Source organism: Convolutriloba macropyga, chromosome 3 (genome assembly GCF_964194025.1).
Source record: "Convolutriloba macropyga chromosome 3, txConMacr16.3, whole genome shotgun sequence".
NCBI classification, from domain to species: Eukaryota; Metazoa; Xenacoelomorpha; order Acoela; family Convolutidae; genus Convolutriloba; species Convolutriloba macropyga.
In genome coordinates, this window is record NC_134470.1 from 47,581,321 (window position 1) to 47,601,252 (window position 19,932).

Genomic DNA, 19,932 nt, shown 5'->3' on the forward strand with positions numbered 1-19,932 from the left:
AGGCTTTGTCTAACACAGCAAGGAACCTAAGCAAGTGTTCAGAGTTGAAAAAATAATTGTTCAATATTTATTAATGTTTGCTGTCACAATTGCGGTGTTATTCCAGATTTTGAGCATTTTCCCCTTGAACATATGATAATTATCATTTTGTTTTTGTCAAACAATTCATAACAGTCCATTTATTTCTGTCCACCATAAGTACACTAAATCAAATATATGTTAACCCTCGAATTGATTAGTCATTAACTGACCAATCACTTGAAAGCAAATTAGATTTATAAAGTAATCAGAACCGAAAAATCAAACGACAAATATCGTATTCTTGATAATTATATTGAGGTGTGGCTCAATCGATACATGGCGGTCGAAGCATCAACCAGTGATGAAATTGGGATTCCTTCAATTGATTCCCTGTTTTTGGAGGAGACGTTTGCTTCCAGATGGCAGAAACTGGAACTGGCTCTCTGCTCATTAGCCATAATGCATCTGGGATACTGGATGTTTTCCCCTGCATTCTACCGATTCGATGTGCCATACACGTGTGCGGATCAAACACTCAAAGACGTGGACAATGAAAGCACAACCGAACAGGTATCCGCAATATTTGACCATTTTTTGAGCATCTGAGAGTGCATATGATTTTATAGAATTTCCATTAATATCTATGAATGATCAAACTGGTATAATACAATGGTTGCAACAAATTATCCCTAAAAAGACTATTACTGCGCTCAAATAAGTTTATCTGACTGTTTCTTTACCTAAAAAAACGTTTAGGAAACAGACTAAAAACAGATCTAGCATGAATAAAATATTTGGGGTCTGTTCGGACGATTAGTGCTTTTTTGCGTTCTCCTGACCGTCTTTAGACAATTCATTACTTTAAAAATAGAGCAGTTTTTTATAAAAAATTTGACGCAATTTCCTCCTTTTGCGGACAACAGTGACTATACCTCACAATAGCTCATATATGTTCATTTTAAGTCACTGTTGCTCACGCTGAAAAATTGCGTATTTACTGTGGACAACAGTGACTCCAAATTGAAATTTTTCAGTAGCTTTCACAGATAAACGTTACGATTGTCCAATTTTTTAGCAAGGAAATCTTTAAAAATTTGTTCAATGAGCCTAAGACTTTATTGCTCAGAATTATGTAGTAATAATTCGAAGTCCAACTCAGAGAAGTCGTTTTTCTTATGAGCCTTAATCTACGTACTTGCAATTTTTTTTAAGGAAAAGAAATTAGTTAATTCACGAAATTAGAAAATCTTGTTTCATAAACGATCAACGATCATTGTTATCAGTTCAACCCATGCAATCAATCATGCAATCAAAATAGTTTCCTTTTTGGAAAAATTGTTTGAGGTAAAACTTCCTGTTCTGGACAATCACATTTCACCCGCCACTGAGGTACAACTAGTATGATAATTCATTAAATTTAAGCACCCCGCTCAATGGGTGAGTCGAAAACTTATCACTATAGATTGTCCCCGCTCATGGATGACACACTATTCAATGCCGACTCGCCTCTTAACTTCTGCAACAAGGATTCAAATATCTGCTCCCGTTTCATATGTGTCTATAATCTCGCATCCTTGCAAGGAGCATGATTGCAGACCCCCGAATTGCTGTAACAGAGACTGATTGAGATAACCTACTGAAGGCTACCGACAACCCCGCCGGCTGCAAATTTCTGTTATCAGCCAGAGTAGCGATTCGTTTGAGGGTCTTACGAACTGTCTCTGAAAATCCTCCAAACGTTTCGAAAGCCAAAGGAATGAATTGAATTCCGACTTCACTACAATTCTGGGCGTATTGTTCGTACTTCCTGTCCTCAGCAGCTGACAGAGCGAAACCACTCTTCTCCGAGGCATTTATAATGAGGCTTGACTGCAAGGGAGAAGTGAAGGTAACGTCTAAAGCTGTTGGTAGACCATTATTCCATACAGGTAAGAAGATATCGCCCGGTCTGGAGTCATTGTCGGGTAGTAAACTTTTCTGTTCAGAGATGGGTGACAAAAGAGCTCCCGAGCAAGCTGATATAATTTTGTCTCGTATACGATCATGACGAGAGATCTTATCACCGCGACCGTGGCATGACACCGCATGGTCGCCCATTACATCTAGAGTCCCAGATTTACAAAAAGGACATTTTCTCTCGTTCTCGTACAATTTTACACCCAGTCGATATTTGAGAGCAACGCGGAACTCATTGGAAGATAGGTGTAGTCCCAGAGCTGGAATGGAGGCTGCGGATAACCAGGGACCAGACTGCGGTAGAGAAAGATATTGTAAGCGAGCTTTTTCCCTTATGGAACTTTGTTTTCCTAACAAGTTGTCAAAGGCTGAGTTATCAAGTTCCTCCTAAATTTTTCTTTGAGAAGGATATGTCGTCGCAATTTTGCTCAATTCTTCAACTGCTTTAACAAATGAGATGTCTTCAGTTGGATTATGGCCTGTTAATTATTCTACAAGAACAGAGGAATGAAAAACAGATCCGACGTATGCAGCCTGAACTTGATCTGCTGATCGTCTTATTCCTACACCGGTTTTATTGATTGGAAGGCATGCTTGGTCCCAAGAGGTGTCTGACAACAAAACTCCAAGAATACCTTCAAAGGTTGCACGCTGAACCGAATCAAATTTTCGAAGGATTTTATTTGATTCGTCCGAAGGATTCGTCGAATTGATAATTATTGTCGTAACCAGCAATTACCATTTCGTGGAACTTTTCCGTAATTAATCATCAATTAGACTTGATTTCATTTTGGTCAAAGGACACGTTGTTGACTTTCGTGGATATTTTATACTGTAACTGTGACTAACAGTGACAGTGTGGAAAAATGACAGTTGGTTTAAACAAAAGTAACAAAATATTGTAACTGTTGTCTCCACGCTTGCTAAAAAGCAGGGATTGCGGACAAATCTGGCGTATATTTCCAATTTTGAGGTAAATCTGAATTAGTTTAGCTTACTTTAAACTTTGAAGTAAAAAAACATCAACGTGAATAACGCTGAAATCTCGAAGTAAAATAACTCAATAAACAATTCAGTTTGCAACATAATGCTTGCTGATTATTTTAAGAATTGTACCAAAATTTTGCAACAAATTTAGAGTTGGCCAAAAATGTACGTGATTAACTTTTTAAGAAAAACAAGATTAGGTCAGAAAATCTTGACAAGTATAATTGAAATGTATATTGCGGATTCTGACCCCAAGGTTGCTTCTTTGATAGTTTTTTTGGACGTTTCTCTTTCCAGAAATAACAGTCCCAAAACTTAAAAAAATGAAAAGCACATAAATGTGTTTTGCAGCCTCTCAATCGAAAAAAGCCCCAAAAAGGAAAAAAGAATATTTTCATGAAACAAATATATTTCATGATTCAGTTTCTCACACTCTGACAAAGAATAACATTTGTTGTTAAGGGGAAAAAATTTAGTTTAGAGTTACTTTTGTTTTTAAGCGCACACGTGAGAAAAAACAAAAACGATGTTTGTTAGACTTGTGATTATCATCAGTAAAATTTTCTGTTGGTTGCTCATGCAAAATTTTAAGACAGTTTTTAAGCGTTTGCATTCCAATTACGAATAAATAGCGTGATCTGAAAATTTTTATAGAAAATTTTAAGGAATCTAAATTGTGAGACAAGTTTATGACGTGAGTACAGCTAAAAGGTACTGCCTTATTTGAATTTTCTTAGCACTTCACTTGAGATGAAACTCAGCAAAGCGACGAATTAAAATTCAAAGAATAAAAATATCAATTTATTTTTGAAGAAATATCCGGCAGATTGACAAAATCGTTTTTTTCAGTTGATCATTTTCGTTTTGCAAATTTAATTTATGGTACCGACGATAAGATTCGATTTATTTCAACGTCTCACTAAATAGTTCTTAAAGTTTTGTTGTCATTTGGAATAACTTGTTCGTAGCTTTCAAGACTTTTTAATCATTTGCCTAAATTGTAATTGCTCTTATGTTGGCACATTATGTCATGTTGTGGCCGAAAACAGAAAAAAAGACCTCATTTGAAATTGTGATGGAAACTTATTACTCATTACTTGTTAGGATAATCTGTTTTTTCTAGTTTAAAATTTTAAGGATGTTGCGGATAAATCAACAAGTTATGAAATTTCGACATGGCAAATGAATCTTTCTTTTGCGATTTTTTTTGTGAATCTGTTCAAAAACTAAATCTGCCGTAATTACAAATTTCTAGTTTTATGACAGGTTCCTATCAAGCGTATTTCTTGATTCATTTCTATATGCCCAGATAAAAAATTTTTAATTTCACCATTATCCCGTTGTCTAGAAGCAATTGGGTTAATCCTTTTTGGGTTAATTTTTGGTTTCGTTTCATGAGATAGGCAATTACATTGGCGAGTAGATTCTACTTGCAGAACTCGGCAAAATCCATATTTCTCCTTTGTGGACGCACCTTACTTTTATCTTTCAAAATTGCTTATCTAAAAAACTAGTTTCAAGTAAGCAGAATCTACAAGGTAGTTAATATCAAAAACTGACTCTCGACAAATCGAGCAAAACTGAATTAAATCTAAACCAATGAAATTGCAATTTGTTATTCAGAACATCTGCGACTCAGGATGTCACAACTGGCTGTTCGACTACTCTGAACTGGACAGAAAAACTTCAATGCAAGAATCGTTCAATTTAGTCTGCAATGACGAAATCTACCTCAAAATACATGCAAGCTTCTACTTTCTCGGATTTTTCCTGGGCGCGTCAGTCGGTGGGTACGCGATTGACCGAATCGGAAGGGCCCGTTGGAATGCAATTGCGTGCTTGGTTATGAGTGTGAGTGCAGTTATAATGGCATTCACCAACTCTTTGCTTGTGTTTCTACTTTTTTGGTGTCTGGTCAGCTTGCTCGTTTCAAGTTCTATGTTATCGCTTTTCGCGTTGGCAGCCGAAACTGGAAAACCGAATGATAGACATAATCGCGAATCTATAGTTTGTTCATTCTGCGTATTTGCTTTGCCCTTGACGTCACCGATTGCCTACCCGTTTGAAAGTTGGCGACATTTCTTACTAGCTGGAGGAGCTTTTTCCTTTTTGTGTTTCATATTTTCTCTTTTTGTTGACGAGAGTCCGAAGTGGTTATGGACTCAAAAGCGTTACGAAGAGGCGATAATTATTATCAAAAAAGCGTATAAACTGAAAAAATGTCCAATCTCTGTAGAAAATGAAGATCAGTTAGCATTTATGATTTCAAAAGGGAGACGCAAAGAAAACTTCCTGAAATCGCTGCTGTCAGATTGCAGACGGTTGCTAAACATAGACCGGAAAATAGCTGAATGTAACAACTCTAAAACTCAACCTTCGAAATCGGAAACTATTGTATCTATATTTCGATACCCGCGGTTATTGTTTCGGCTCATCGTGCTTTCGATTCATTGGTCATGCGCAAACACTCTTTATTACGGACTAGCTTTCGGTGCTGATATCTTAAAGCAGAATGTATATCTGTATGTGTTCACACAGGGTCTCGGAGGTTTCATCGGCAGCGTTCTTGGATTTTTTACCTTCAAAATCTTCGGTCGGAAAACAGTTTCAATTCTTTCGGTTGTTGTATCATCAATTTGTGTTATGTTATGCATCTTTATACCCCTCACCGAAACCTACATCATTCTCGCAATAACTTCCTTAGCTAAAGTGACGCTGGAACTATTTTTCCTACTTTGCTATCTCTGGACTGCAGATTTGATGCCGACAGTAATACGTGCTTCCGGAATGGGCGTGGCTTCGTCAGTAGCCCGAATTACAGGACTCGCCTTGCCATTCGTCGGATATTTGTCCAAATTTGGCGAAGCAGCACCTTTGGTTTTTTATACCTCGTTTGGGTTCCTGACAGCCGTCTTGAGTTTGATGTTGCCAGAGTCCAGGGGCCTGAAGCTTCCCGATACCCTGGACGAGGGAAACAAATTTGCTGTGAAAAGTGTCAAACTTGAAAATGAAAATCAGCATAAAATCCACGAGGGCCAATACAGTGCTTAACTAAAATTAGCCGGTTTCAATCCACGCATTTTTCAAAGAAATAAAAATTAAAATGTAAGGAATCATCATTCTATCAAAAACGATTGGGACTAAAGCAAACCACATATTAATTTGTCATTTCTATTTTGGAGCTCACTTACCTTGAAATTCATTTACCTTCATTCTCTTCATTGGAACACATCTGCAAATATGCCTTCCCGTGTTACCTGCAGTTTAAAACCATTATATATAGTGATTATTTAAAACTTATTTTATATATTATTTATTTAAAACTTATTTTATATAGTGAATAGAAATACTCGTATCATAGCAACTTCATCTTCTACTAAATTTATCCGACAAAGATGGTGTGATACTATACCGCTTTCATGTCGAGCTTGAGAGAGACAATTGTTTCGAAAAAATTTTTTGTATTGAGTGATACTGAATAGGTCAGCGCGATTGTCTTATAACAGTTTACAGAGGTGTGGTATAAACCCGCCAACTCGAGAAAAAATGAGTGAGGCTGTTTAGATAGCACAAAAAAATAATGAATGGAAGGGTTCGGCATTAGAAGTTGAGATGAATCAAAATCAGAGATATGATTTCTGCAGAGAATACAATCTTGAACTATTTAAACTGAAACTATATTGGTTTGAGGGAACGTTTGGGGTGATAAATGCTTACGTCCTGTTTACAGATGGAACACGTATCAAATTTAGTGCACCCGTGTCAATTATTCACTGTGCCATGTTCGGGACATGCTCGTACAATTTCTTGCCTCATAAAGTGATAGCAGTTTAAAGTTTGACTTCACACTATCTAGGTAAAGTGCAGGAAAATGAATGCAAGATTAAGTAAAACATCGTAAGCAGCTTTAGCACGCGCTCCAAGTCTCCACTCCGCAGATTTTTCTCGATTGAATATTTCATTGATGATCGCTAATTTCTCGAGTTTATGTGTAAAAAGTAGATACGTTAGATTCTTTTGCTCACGCAAAAACCAGTTCGCCTACAACATACCAAAAGTCAAATGCTATTCAGATTAAGTGCTCTTTCTATCTGCACTGACAAAAAGAATCACTTGATTCTTCAACCAATTAGAAATCAAAGTCGGAATGTGCTCCCATTCAAAAAACCAGACTCAACAGAAGTAATCTGATAATACCAATCACACTAACAATCAAGCTCGTCATGCCCGGACAATAATGCGCCTACATAAATGATTTCCAAGCATATGAAATATTTGTGCCTGTCGCAACCTAACCCGTTCATTTCAGAATTCACCCTAATATTCTCTAAATCTCCCTAGATAATCAATCCTAATTTACATAACACTGTCTCAAATACCCCATTCAAATTGGTCTGCCAGCAAATTCTTTCTAGCCGGGTACGATAGCGACAAGCTTCACAGTGGGCTAGAACGTCGCTATAATTTTTCCTCACAGCTGAGTAAACTGAAGTGGTCTTTTATATATCCCTAAAACTGTCAAACCGTATTACTTGTCAGCAGCAGCTTCAATGTCTCCCCGACCCTAATTTTGACATATATCCCGCATTGAAATCTTGTATATCACTTTGAGAATAGGTGGGTAACATAGAGTCTTTTCAAAATTTTTTCAATAGTCTGCTACCTTATAATTACATTTTTTATATCTACGTATAACAGGGACGTTATAAGTTGATACAAAATAATTTGTTCTATAACATTCAATTTCAATTTGGTTAGTCATTTCTGCAAAAAATTAGGCATTTTCAATTTATGCTATTGCTTGACATTCTAGCTTTCTTCAATTCTTTCTTTTATTTCTAGCTCTCATTCTTCAATCACTTTGAACACAAAACTTTTTTTATAAACGTAGTTTTCGTTCCTTATACCTATGATTTCTCATTTATCATGGATCAAACTGAATGCAATTAGATTGATGCCTACAATCTTAACCATATAATTTCTAGTACGTGTCAACAAACTGCCTCGGAACGCTTTAATTAGTAAGACGAAACAATATCGTATTTCTCATAGCATTCGATCTACAAAGAACGACAAAAATGTTGTTTCTGCTTCGGCGGCATGGGAATCTTTGCAGCAACAAAACGATGTAAATCTTAGCCACCAAGGTCGGGAAAAGCAATAGAAAAAATCGCCAATGAACGTTACGACATATACAATTTGCGGCATATATGCCGTTCACTTACTTCGTTCCCACTGCATGCGCCTACCGACGTCTTGTTACTATCGAGGCTATGTGAATGGTGCATCTTGGTGAGAAGAACCAGACAACAATTTTTCGGGTGCCGAGATGATAGCCAGGACTCCAGAGATTCTCTTTAACAAGATCTTCCGAAGGAATTGATCCACGTGAAAGTTTGATGAACTAATCGCTATAATTTCTTCCCTGCTTGTATTAGTACACGTCATAGGGGGTCTTTTAAAAACTCCGAAGCACTCACTGCTGTGTTTGAGTTTGCTCGTGAGTGTTACCTCAAGAATTTGGAGAGCTATTTTCCGCGTATAGATCTTAGGTTGACTCTGACTTAGATCATGCGAACATATATTATTGGTTACGATGCCGACAAGCGTACTTGAGGTTATTACGCTTTCACTAACCGGGGATAGGAAAATGGCGCAATTTTTACATTGTTTGAGACGCCCAAGGATATCGAGGCCCAAATTGCTTGGCAGGAGCACCATGAAAAAACCCAACCAACTAGAACACAAGAGTCGTGGCTATTGAGAATACCCGGATTTCGTGACAGAAAGCGCAATAACTTGCTGTAAAGCAGACTTGTTGTCTCTTTTAACAAACAGGTCGTCGTTTTGTCTGTTGGCTCCGAATAGAACTTGATGATAGATCTGATTGGCTAGGCTTTTATTCGCTGTTTCTTGGTGCTTCTTAGTTTCATTGATAACGTATGATTAACACTAGCTTCTGTTGCTCTGAATTCGAATTAATGAACAAAAAATCTCGTTAGTATTAAGTGCTCTCATGTCTTGGCCCATTTCCTTTTCTTAAATTTGTCACTTGGGTCTTTATCTAAATAATTTTTTATACTCCCCACTTCCTATCGTTATTTTTAACGTGTTGATCCAGGAATCCTAAATTGCGGCCTTTTAAAACTTTAAACTCTTTCTGCAAATCAACTGGCTTTGTTTCTAGTGTTTTTCTATAAACGGGTTGCTAACAAAGCGATATTTGTTCCTTCTATTATTTTCGAATAGATTCTGTCGAGGGATTGAACTTGTTTTTGTTCATTGCTTGTTAGATATTAACTAGTTTCACTGATAAATTAAAATTGCATTGCTTCTGGATTCAGTCGCTTTAAATCCCAATTAATGAACAAAAAAGATAGTCTGTATAAAGTGCTGTCATATATTGGTCCTTTTTCTCTTCGTAAACTTTTCACCGATTAGGAAAAATCTATGATCTTCACCCGACATTCTCTCACTATTTTTCTCCTGAAAAACTCTATTAAAAACATCATTAAGCTTTAAAGTCTCAACGCGATTACCTGATAATGTGATCAATCAAGGAGTTTTTGTTTCTCGTTCTGCGTAATAGCTCCCAAGCAACTCAGTAGCAAAAAACCAACTCCAGTAAAAGGTACAATCTGATGGAGGTTTGTCCAGGAATTCTCAATTGCGATTCTCTGCGTTCCGAAAACACCTAGATACATTCTGGTTACCATTTTTCATCGTTATGATTGGTTTATGACCGTCTCCTATTTGCATTTTCGCATATTATCAGCTAGTTGTTTCACTCTATCAAAGAAAACCTAACCAAACTAAAAGCGTGAAACTACACTTACCTTGCCTCTTTTCATGGTTCACAGGTGCTGCGAGAGAGAGAGAGAGAGAGAGAGAGAGAGAGAGAGAGCGAGAGCGAGAGAGAGAGAGAGAGAGATCTTTAAAATGTCTGCAATGGGAAGTGCTTGAATGCAATTTTTTGGTTCTTCCATCTATATACAGTAATACAGAATTTTTTTTTAATCGTTGGTGATACTTTCAAACTGACATTATTCCCAAAGTTCTGCATCTCTGCGCAAGTCCTTTGTTCTTTTTGCCTTCGTCCTGTGCAGTCAAACATCTCATGAATCCTCTTACGTCGGATCTAATTGACTTTTATTCGCTGCTTGTTAGGGTTTGATTAGTTTCATTGATAAAGTACAATTACTTCTAGCTTCTGTTGCTTCAAATGCTAATTAATGCACAAAAAATCCTTTGTATCAAGTGCTCTCATGCCTTAGTCCATTTTAGTTTTTTAAAATTGGTTATTCGATTGCCTGACATTAATATACCTTCTACATTTTCGAAATATTTTTTCACACTGGTATTTCGGATAATTTATGGTTGTAAATCTTTAATAATTAAACGGTTTAACATAACCGATTGATTTGGGTGAATTGCTCTCAAACGACGGGTGAACGGTTGAATTTGTCAGTAGCTAGCCACGGTATAGTCAGGCGAGCCTAAGCTTAATTGAAGGGGCGTGATGTGAGCACACGGGGGATGGGTGGGCCGGTGGCTGATGGAGGTTGTCAACAGCGGGGGGGGGGGGTGGTTATTGCGTGCACGGAGACCATACGACCTGAACGACGTGCAGGGATGGGGATTGCTGGGTGAAGTCAGAGGGGGCTGATTTGTGTGTGTGTGTTGGGCGGGGGGGGGGGGGGTGTTGTGGGAGTCAACCTCTAAGAATTGGCCTTAACGCAATAATTATGTCTCTAAAACAGTTTCTGTCGATCGCATCATTGAAGACCAGTGAGCTGAAAGACTCTAAGAGCACTTAATGGGCGCATTGTCCCGTTCTGGCGGACAAAAAGTCAAATTGTTCAGATAAAAAATCGGTCAAGCGAAAAATCTCATTAAAAAAACGGCAAGACAAATATAATAGCTAAAAACTTCGTTTGAGAGCAACTAAGATTTTGTTAGTGAACAACCTTCATCAATTTTGCTTTCAAAGTAAAATATTCCGGGCTGGAATGTTGCGCCAATTTATTTTCTCATTCATCAGTAGGGAATCAATTTATTGGCTACATGTCCCAACAGCTGTTTTACTGCCACCTTCTTTATTAGGCAAGAACAATAGAAAGAATACTCTCTCCCATTTTCATAAGGCAATAGCAAATTAATGGAGACAGCAAATCTGGAATATTTTCTTGATTGCTGGTGATAATCATCTCGCGAAGATAAGAACAAAAGAGCCAATAGAGGTCTAAGAAAAGCCTGCACAGAGAAAAAAGCCGGTCAACCCGCGAGGTGTGGCCAAATGTGCTAAATGCTGAGCTTTAAGTCGAATCGTTTTTTCCGTGGCTCGATTTTTTCCTTGGGGATTTTTTTCCTATCTTCAGACAGGCGTTTTTTGCAAAACTAAATCACTAAAATTAATCAGAAGACAGCAGAACAGAATGAATCTGGTCATTTATTCAATTGAACGTGTTCTCGCACAAAACAATCTATGGCAATCGCATGTTCAGAAAAAATTGCTTCCAATGACATCACCCCAGATTTTGGAACAGCTTAAGAAATAAAAGTATTTTTTCTCCTTCAAAAAGAATAGACGAGAATTTCCCTTTCAATGTACCTTCAGTCAAGAGCTATCAAATTTTCCACTTTTTTCAGTTGCAGTGGCTTAACTTATTTTAAAAACACAGATGGATATAGAAGTTCGATAAAATAGTTTGTCTACTGGTGAACAAAATTGCACGAATCAGAACACTTCATACAATTGAAAAAATATTAATTATAACATTCAAGATATACCCAAAACTTGTGTCGAAATAACTGCAAAATTTCACCGCTATGAATCAATAAACATATAAAAATGAGTTGTGTTAGGTCTAATATTATTATTATTATTATTATTATTATTATTATTAAAGATACAAAGCACGAAATTTTGGTTAAGTTTTCAAGAAAACGATTTAAATGAACAAAACAGCGCATTATATGTAGTTTGTGCCTGGAAAATTGGTGAATTCTTTAATTCAATCAAATCTATGAAACCAGCTGCATGGGATATGTGTGTGTTCAAACGAATAATTATCTCTGGGGAACTTTGGATATAGCTTTATCAAAAACAGTCTTAACACATGCTCGGAACATCCGACTGGAAACGGGGTCCACTTGAGCGCCTGCAGTTAGTGACTGCGCTTGATCTGGTCTATGGCTCCAGCAACATTTAGGAGCTTGATTCAACACTTGTGTCATACTGTCTAGAATATCTGTCAGTTCAGGGGATAATAATTTCAAGGTATTAATGAACCGACCCAAGTCTCTTTGTCCTCCACTTTCGGGATTGTTCATCATTTGAGCATCCACTTTGTTCCCATCTTTCAGACAAATCAGTGCAACCAAGGAACTCTCCAGAACCTAATTGAACACTTAGGAAATTCATAAATTTAGAAAAGACAGAATCGTTCGATCGTGTGATAAAATATTGACAGTTTTACTGAACAATCAAGAAAGAACTCGATTCCTGTGGCTATATAACCTTCCTTTCTGCAGTTTTAACTTCTTTGCCCCTTTTTAATTCATACCTTGCCAATAATGTGAACTTTCCAGTCTTGACCCGCACTCTCTCCCACAGTGGCACTCTCCAACCTGTCCAGGGAAATCATATGTTCTTTGGCCTGGCACAGCCAAAGTCTAGCCAACACTGGATGAGGCTGGGCACTCTGGATTGCGTCCAAATGAAAATCAACAACAGCATCGCCAATCGATTGATCGCCAGATCTTCGCGTTCTACTTGTTCTGATTGCAGTTTGCATTTGTTCACGATGAGATGCAATCTCTTCTTGCATGCGTTCACAGTGAAACAAGAGAAACTCTTCAGCTGCATGTGGAATTGCATCGAATTCATCAGAATTAATTGAGCTGCTCGTTTCTTGATCACCACTTGCTCTTTCAGCTTCTATTTGAGTCCTGATTGCCTGCTCAACAGAACTTATCAATCGCCTTTGACGCTCGGGGTCCACGTACTTCTGCAGTATGCTAGAAATTATTCGTCGCTCTAGATCTTGCAGGTCGGAATTCAGATTAAGGGAGCCTCTGCGAGCTAAGGCGGCTGTCCAGATGATTTGGTTTAATTTTTCAACATCCCTTTGGAACTCATCCTCCGTCCTTTCATCTGAATCTCCCGCTGCATTTGAAGTTTCAGCATCGGGCAATTTTTCTAAGAATCCAAACACCTTATTCTTGGAAAGTAACTCCGCAGACAGTCTGCTGTTCGTTTGCAGCTTCACCATGGGATACGAATTTACATTTGAATCATTCAGCACTGGTTCAATGAATTTTGCATAGAGGTAGACCTGTCCTTGTTCCTCACTGGGATTGCTACGCGTTACAGCTACCAGTTCATTTTCCTTGAACTGCCTGTAAGGGTCCCGGTCGATTATAGCGTAGCAATTAGCGGGAACAACCTTGCCTATTAAAAGATCTACTGGATTCTGCTCAACAGCCGTCTCAATTCCATGCCCTCTCAGCACTTGATTTTCATCATCTATAGAATTGGAGATGAAAATTAATTCGGAAAGAATCTGAACGACCTCAGAGTCCAGACGCATATTGAGTGGATAAAACACACTTGCGGTTAAACGCTTCAAATTTTGTTGTATACTGTCACCGACTACAGTTCGAAAAGGGTAGGTAAAAAGAATAGTATGGTTCTGAGAAATGTAATGGAAGTCTTTTTCGAACGTGTTTCTCATACGACTACTACCTCTTTCTAAAGTGTATGTGAACTTAACGCACTTTACGGGCTTCAATTGGACGCTTTCGATGCAATTTTTTACAGACCTGCAAATTTGCGAAAATTGTCTTTGTGTGGTGCTAAAACTCGGCATCTGGAAGCCACTTATGCGTTCCTGCGCATCAATGACATGGGCGAGGTTTTTGCAGAACTCGGGCCGGCTTTTTTTCTGTTCAAACTGCCCCACATCAAATTGTTCTACAGTTGAGTTTGAAATATCAAAAGTACTTTGATCTAAGCTCACTCGACAAATTTCGTTGAAAAACTTTGGTCGAATTCCCGGAGGAAGTCGGAAAAGAAGCTCAGGGTTACCCTTTGAAATCTTTAAAATCTCCGCATCTCTGAAAGGAAATATTGCTGACATGGATTCCAGACGTTCATCTTGCTGGCTGTTCTGTGAATTGTCGCTTCGCGAACAGATTGTTTGGTAAAGTTCGAAGTTATCAATAATGACACACTCGTGAATGTTTCGCAGAGTCCCATCTTTACAGACAAGGTAAATGGGAGATTTTATGTGAGAAAAGTCTTCGGGATCTGAGTGGAACCAAAGATGTCTCTCAAGAAATTCATATTTTCTCTTCACATTAGGATTATTCGTCCAAATGCTCCCTTGTGAAACTTCTTGATAAAAAACTGCCAATGCGTAAACCTTTTGCTGCAACGTTGGGAGGTCAGAGGCTCCAAGTTTTTTCAAGCAATCCCACAGTGCCAGAAATTCAGTTGATGGTTCGTCAACATACAAATGTAGGTTGCAGTCATCTCCGCAAGACAAGTCGCAGCGGAAAGTTTTGCAGACATTTCGCGGAGCCAATCGATTGTTTCCGGTTAGAGCCGGAATGCATGCAATGGACGAAAGACGAGCGATGATGGCTTGATCTCCCAGTCGAGTAGCTTCGATCACGATGTACTTGATGCAGTTCCGAATTCTGTCATCCGAGTTTTGGATACGAAGCAACTTGGTCAAATTATCTAACACGAGGGAAGGACTCGGTTTCATTTGAGTATTCGAGAAAGCTTGTTCCCAGAGATTCCCAAGAGACGGGAAGAACTGTTCCAATTTTTCACTATAAGCAAAAGTAAGCACAGGAGCAACGTACTCGACCAAGTCTTTATACTGGTACACATACACGTCATCAAGTTTACGAAAACCGTGGCAGAGTGTCTCAAACATTGCTAAGCTTGAAACCTTCTTGAAATCATTGACTCCTAAGTTTAATTTGTAAAATTCGCACATTAGAGCACCGAAAACGCGCAATATTTCAGCATTGTCTCGGTATCCATTGCCATAAATGTTTGCGGTGTGATCGGCAATCATTCCTTCAAACTCTAATCTTGATATCTTGTGATTCAATCCACAGAGCCTTAGCAACGGTAAATGAGCTTCGTATTTGGGGTCAATAAGTTTGTCTGACCTAAATGTTTTGAAAAGAAAATTTTTGAAATCGAAAAGGTCGGAAGCCTTCTTCTTCTCATTTCCTTTCTCCAAAAATTTACATAATTTCAAAATAGGTAGTATAACACAACTTGCTTCGAGATTCGCACAGAACCCACCCGAACTCAGTTCGAGAAAATTGGCCAGAAATTCCAGGTGCTTGTCTACTGCTAGGAAATTGAATTTTTCAAAAAGTTTCAAAATAATAGCCTCTGCATATATCTGAGTGACAGTCTTGGTAATGATTCCCAATTTCTGCTGAAATTCAGCTCCTTTGCCAGCTGATTCTTGCACAACGTATTTTTCAGCTTCGACACTGACCAGATTAAATCCAATTCTGGGAATGTTGTTTGGAATCGAAAACACGGTTAGGACGTCAGAAAGACACTCAACTTGTCCAGTTATTGTCGAAAAAATTGGAATGTCTCTCAGGCGTGCAAAGTCAGTATTGTCAAATTGATCAGAACTGTTTGTGAAAATGTCCATGAAATGCCGATAGAGCATTACTCTTCTAGCTTGGTCAATTTCATGAGCTCTGTTCTCCTCTGTGCTTATCATGTGCAGCACATTTATTTGCTGACTTGTGAACAGTTCGTGAGACAATAAGAGTGGTCTTATGACTGTTTTGCAGCTTGCAGACAATTCTGGAACCAACTCGTAGAAGCTTTCATAACTTTTTAAGTTCAACCCAACTGGTCCGATTATAATTTGCGGAAGAGTTACGAAAACTCTGTCTTTTCGCGCGGAGACAGGATGCAGACATGCTTGATTCCATTGGTTTTGTGTCATAAGTATCGATAGTTTAGAAAAATCGTCCGAAAATTGAGAAATCGCTTCCCTGTAAGGCAATAAATTGGTCGATAGAAATTTCCACACAAGTTCCACCCAATGAAGTGTATCAGTTCGCTTTCTCTCTTCCACAATAACCTGCTGGTTCTTGCACAGATCTGGGAAATGTTCATTCATGAGCTCAAAAAATTCAGCAACAGTCAAGGTGGCAGTTAATGGCGGTAATCTGGCGTTCACTTCATGATGTATGATCCGATCTTTGAGAGCTGGGAAAATTCGGGCAATGCTAAACGTACTACTGTACAGACGGTTTTCATTGTTTCTCTGCAGATATCCATTGGCTGTTAGAAATATTGGTAGGCTGTCAATGTTGGGGTAATTTGGCAACTCGTTTACGCTCCAATCAAGGAAATATGTTAAATTCTCGAGGCTTTCAAAAACCGAGTTTTCAATTGGCGTTCTTTGGAACTGAATGTTAGCCAGATTGTTCAGTACTTCTAGCGGCTTTAGTGGAGTAACTGTACGGTTGAATGTCTTTAAACAATTCATGTATTCCGACGGCAACTGCGTTATGAAGAATCCCAGAACTTCACTGATTTTGTACACTGCTGAGAAATGAGCACGTGACAAGCCATAACAACTTGTGAGATTGCGAATGTCATCAATTCTTCTGAAGTCCTTTAAAAGTTTGTCAGATGATAATTGGGGTATCCATGCTTCATTTCTGAGATTGTTGAGCAAACCTTGTGCAATAAGTGAATTGACACGGCCGGAAGTGGTATCACGTGAGAGCCCTCCTCGGTCGGAAGACGGCAAATGTTTAAGAAAAGTTTCGATAGAGTATAACCCTGGATTTGATGTCCAAGCTCGGACCAAGTGCATAATCAGTTCAGCATACGCTTTAGCAACGGAGTAGAGTAACAGATGTGAGTTCCAAGCTCCTCTACTTTCATTGCGCGTCAGAGACAGCAACTTGCGTGATTCGTCCAGGATAAAACTAGCATTCACAGCAACTGGTAATTTTGGGTGAGAGAATTCACTCCGCATTTGAGCTGAAGCCTCTTCCAAAGGTAGGAAGCACCATATCCCGGGCACCATTGGAGTCTGTGCACGTTGGAATTGGGCATGCGTTTTCAGAGGATAGGCAACAGATGCTGCAAGGTTCACAATCCTACCAGACATTTGAGGTATTGTTTGTATCGTAGAGCCGTCGTGATATGATACCAGCCATTTACTCAGCAATCGTCCACCATTTTCTTTCATCTCTACGAAGGACAGCTTGCTATGTGCAATATCAGACAGCACTCTACTACGGTTGGGTTCACAAACCTGGGAAACAGTTCTAGAAACTGATTTAATTTCATGCAAAATCCCACTCTCACCAATTCGAGAAACTTTGATAACGTTTACGTTACGCAGGAAAAGCAAGCACTCTTGCAAACTCAACGACAACAACGTTAGAGTTTCTAGAAAACCGTCAGCGTCTATAACTCTGTCTCCAAGATCGGAGCTCTCGCGTCTCAAAGGAAATCGAAACATTGTTTTCCCTTGCAAAGCATTCAATTCTGACTTCTCACGCAGAAAACATCCGAAGGTATCCGGGTAGTTTAGAAGAAGGGTTGGATTAATGTTTATTTTCTGACCGCCAGTTTCCGATATCTCACAACTGGGATCCAATAGGCAGAAATTTCCACCGCCTTGAGCATCAACTTGTGTCAGGAAGCACGGATAGTCACTCAATCCGTAAACACAGTTGAAGCCGACTCCAAACTTGCCAATTTTATCAGCGTCTTCAGTTTTTGAGCCCTTTCCTAATTTTTCCAACCCCCGAATGTCGTTAGTTGTGAAACATGAATCATTGAAAACAAGTAGAGCAGGTGCTAGGAGCTTTTCATAACGAATATTGACAACTTTTGGTGACTCGGGCGCTGTTCTCAAATCAAGAATGAAATGGATAGTTTTTGCCCTTGAATCGTCTGCATTTTGAATCAATTCCTTGAATACATCCAGGGGGTTTGAGTAACTCTCTGCGATTCTCTTCAGTCTTCCACATATATCCTCCCTCTGTGAAAACGGCTCAAAAGTAGAGTCACTGTTTAAACATTCTATCATAGAGCGCTTCGTTTTCACTCCGAAGTATGACGCAAGTTCATGGGGAATATCTGGATGGCAAAAGACCAATCCGCGCTCAGATAAGGCATAGTTTAAGTTGTAATCGTCCAGACAAAGCGCCTCAACCGGATGGAATTGAAGTTCACAGTCTGGTAACTGTGCTACTTTCAACTCTTTCTTCCGAATCAGTTCCAAAATACTTCTGATGTTCCTCAGTTGCTCCTCATTTCGAGCAGTTTCCAGACCATTGATCGTTCTTACATAAGTCGCCGGCGTAAAAGTTTTCACGACTCCACAATTCTCCAAAAAAGAACGCGTATGCTCCTGACTGGTCAGTAAATTGTTGACACGGTGGAAATGGTGGGTAAATATTGGCACTTGGCTGTTCAAACAAAGCTGTCGAGCAAGGCAGAAAAGTTTGTCGTCGGATGGCAAAAGCGATTTCACATTTATTGCATTTTTGCACAACGAAATAGACTCTTCAGGACGTCTTAGAAGATGAGCCAAAATACAACCAATCTCACGACACTTTTCCTCAAAACATTTGTTAGGGTCGTTTACTAGGTGTTCCCAGTTGGAGATAACATCCTTAATGCGAGGGGTTTTGTAGAGTCCCATTGATCGATCCACGTAGCTTCCCTGTCTGACACCAATCTCTTCAAAATCCATTGTTTGTCTGATATAACCGATGACACTGTTTAGTTCCTTTTGAAAAACATTGGTAGTTTGAGCACCAACAGCACCTAAATACAATTTATAAGCGTCATTATAAATAATGTAGAAAGTTGCGAAATTTATCTACTAAATCAGTTAGATAAAAGAAATAAACTGGGCCAGAAAACGTAGCTGTACGGAATCAAGACGTGCCACTAAAAGTAACCATAGCGGCATTTGAGAACCATGCAAAAGGATATTAGTTAGCTATGAAACCTTGAAGATATCGAATTTTTGAAAAACATAAATTCTTATCACAAAATTATTCACGACATAAAAAACAGCTAAGCATATATAAAGCTTTGCGAAACGTTTTTGTCCCAATTGATTAACTGTTCTGTATAACAAAATGTAGAATTATGTATTTATACTAGGTTAATAGTCGGAGAGACACTACCCCCGAAATCCCAACACGAAAGGTTTAATTTTGGTAGAAAGCGTTTCTTCAAAGTCTTCTCACATTGTCCCCGGTTTGGTCTTGGCTCTCGATATTCGTTATGGATCTCTTTCTTCTTTCAAGAAAAACCAACTTAACTCGACAACAACTACTCTCTCTCTCTCTCTCTCTCTCTCTCTGATTTTGTTACTCAAGTTGAAAATCCTCTTCGATGACAGAGGTATTTTGAGCCTTCTACAACTCTGCTGCCAAAGCAAACAACCGAGGTATTTTACTCTCCCTTAGCAACTACTCCCATAACCACGTATTAGAACGAGTGAAAAACAAATTTGTTCTAATCGCTGCTATGGACTACAGCAAATATGCCCTCCTTACGTTTGTTATGGCTTTGAACAATGAACAATTGAATAACCTGAACGCCTTCTTTATACATTGCTGACTTCTACTCAAGCTATTGAAACTAACACAAAAGCAGTATCAGACTTATGACGCTACCAATTAAGCAATCGGTCAATCACTCAACTCAAAAAATTAGACTTTTTTGGAAGTTTAAAGTCCCCTACGATATCTATAAAACAGATTTCCCAACGTGACACCAATGGAAATTGCCCCAAGGTATGTACTTACTCCCTACCAAGTTTGATTACGGTGAAGTACATACCGGATGATAACAATTCTTATAAACTTGGTGCCCCCTAGAAAATCAATATTGCCGATGCTCAACTTCTACGTCCACCCGTTTTTGTT

General features: G+C 38.7%; 2 protein-coding genes across 4 annotated transcripts in view; one reads left to right on the forward strand and one right to left on the reverse strand.

The window, feature by feature from the left end:
- Positions 1-357: 357 nt before the first annotated feature.
- On the forward strand, positions 358-6,015 carry LOC142336647 (organic cation/carnitine transporter 2-like). The gene is made up of 3 exons (XM_075385556.1): positions 358-591; positions 4,588-5,317; positions 5,735-6,015. Exons 1-3 carry the CDS (start codon positions 358-360, stop codon positions 6,013-6,015), a joined length of 1,245 nt encoding a protein of 414 aa, XP_075241671.1.
- A 5,584-nt stretch (positions 6,016-11,599) lies between these two features.
- The window catches only part of LOC142336249 (sacsin-like), a 66,686-nt gene continuing 58,353 nt past the window's right edge, over positions 11,600-19,932 (reverse strand). For all 3 annotated transcript variants that reach the window (XM_075384933.1, XM_075384932.1, XM_075384934.1), the window contains exons 3-4: positions 12,531-18,817; positions 11,600-12,363 (exon numbers count right to left, since the gene is read on the reverse strand). In XM_075384933.1, coding sequence (XP_075241048.1) covers positions 12,034-12,363; positions 12,531-18,817 — 6,617 coding nt within the window. In that variant the 3' untranslated portion in view covers positions 11,600-12,033. The remainder of the gene's footprint in view (positions 12,364-12,530; positions 18,818-19,932) is intronic.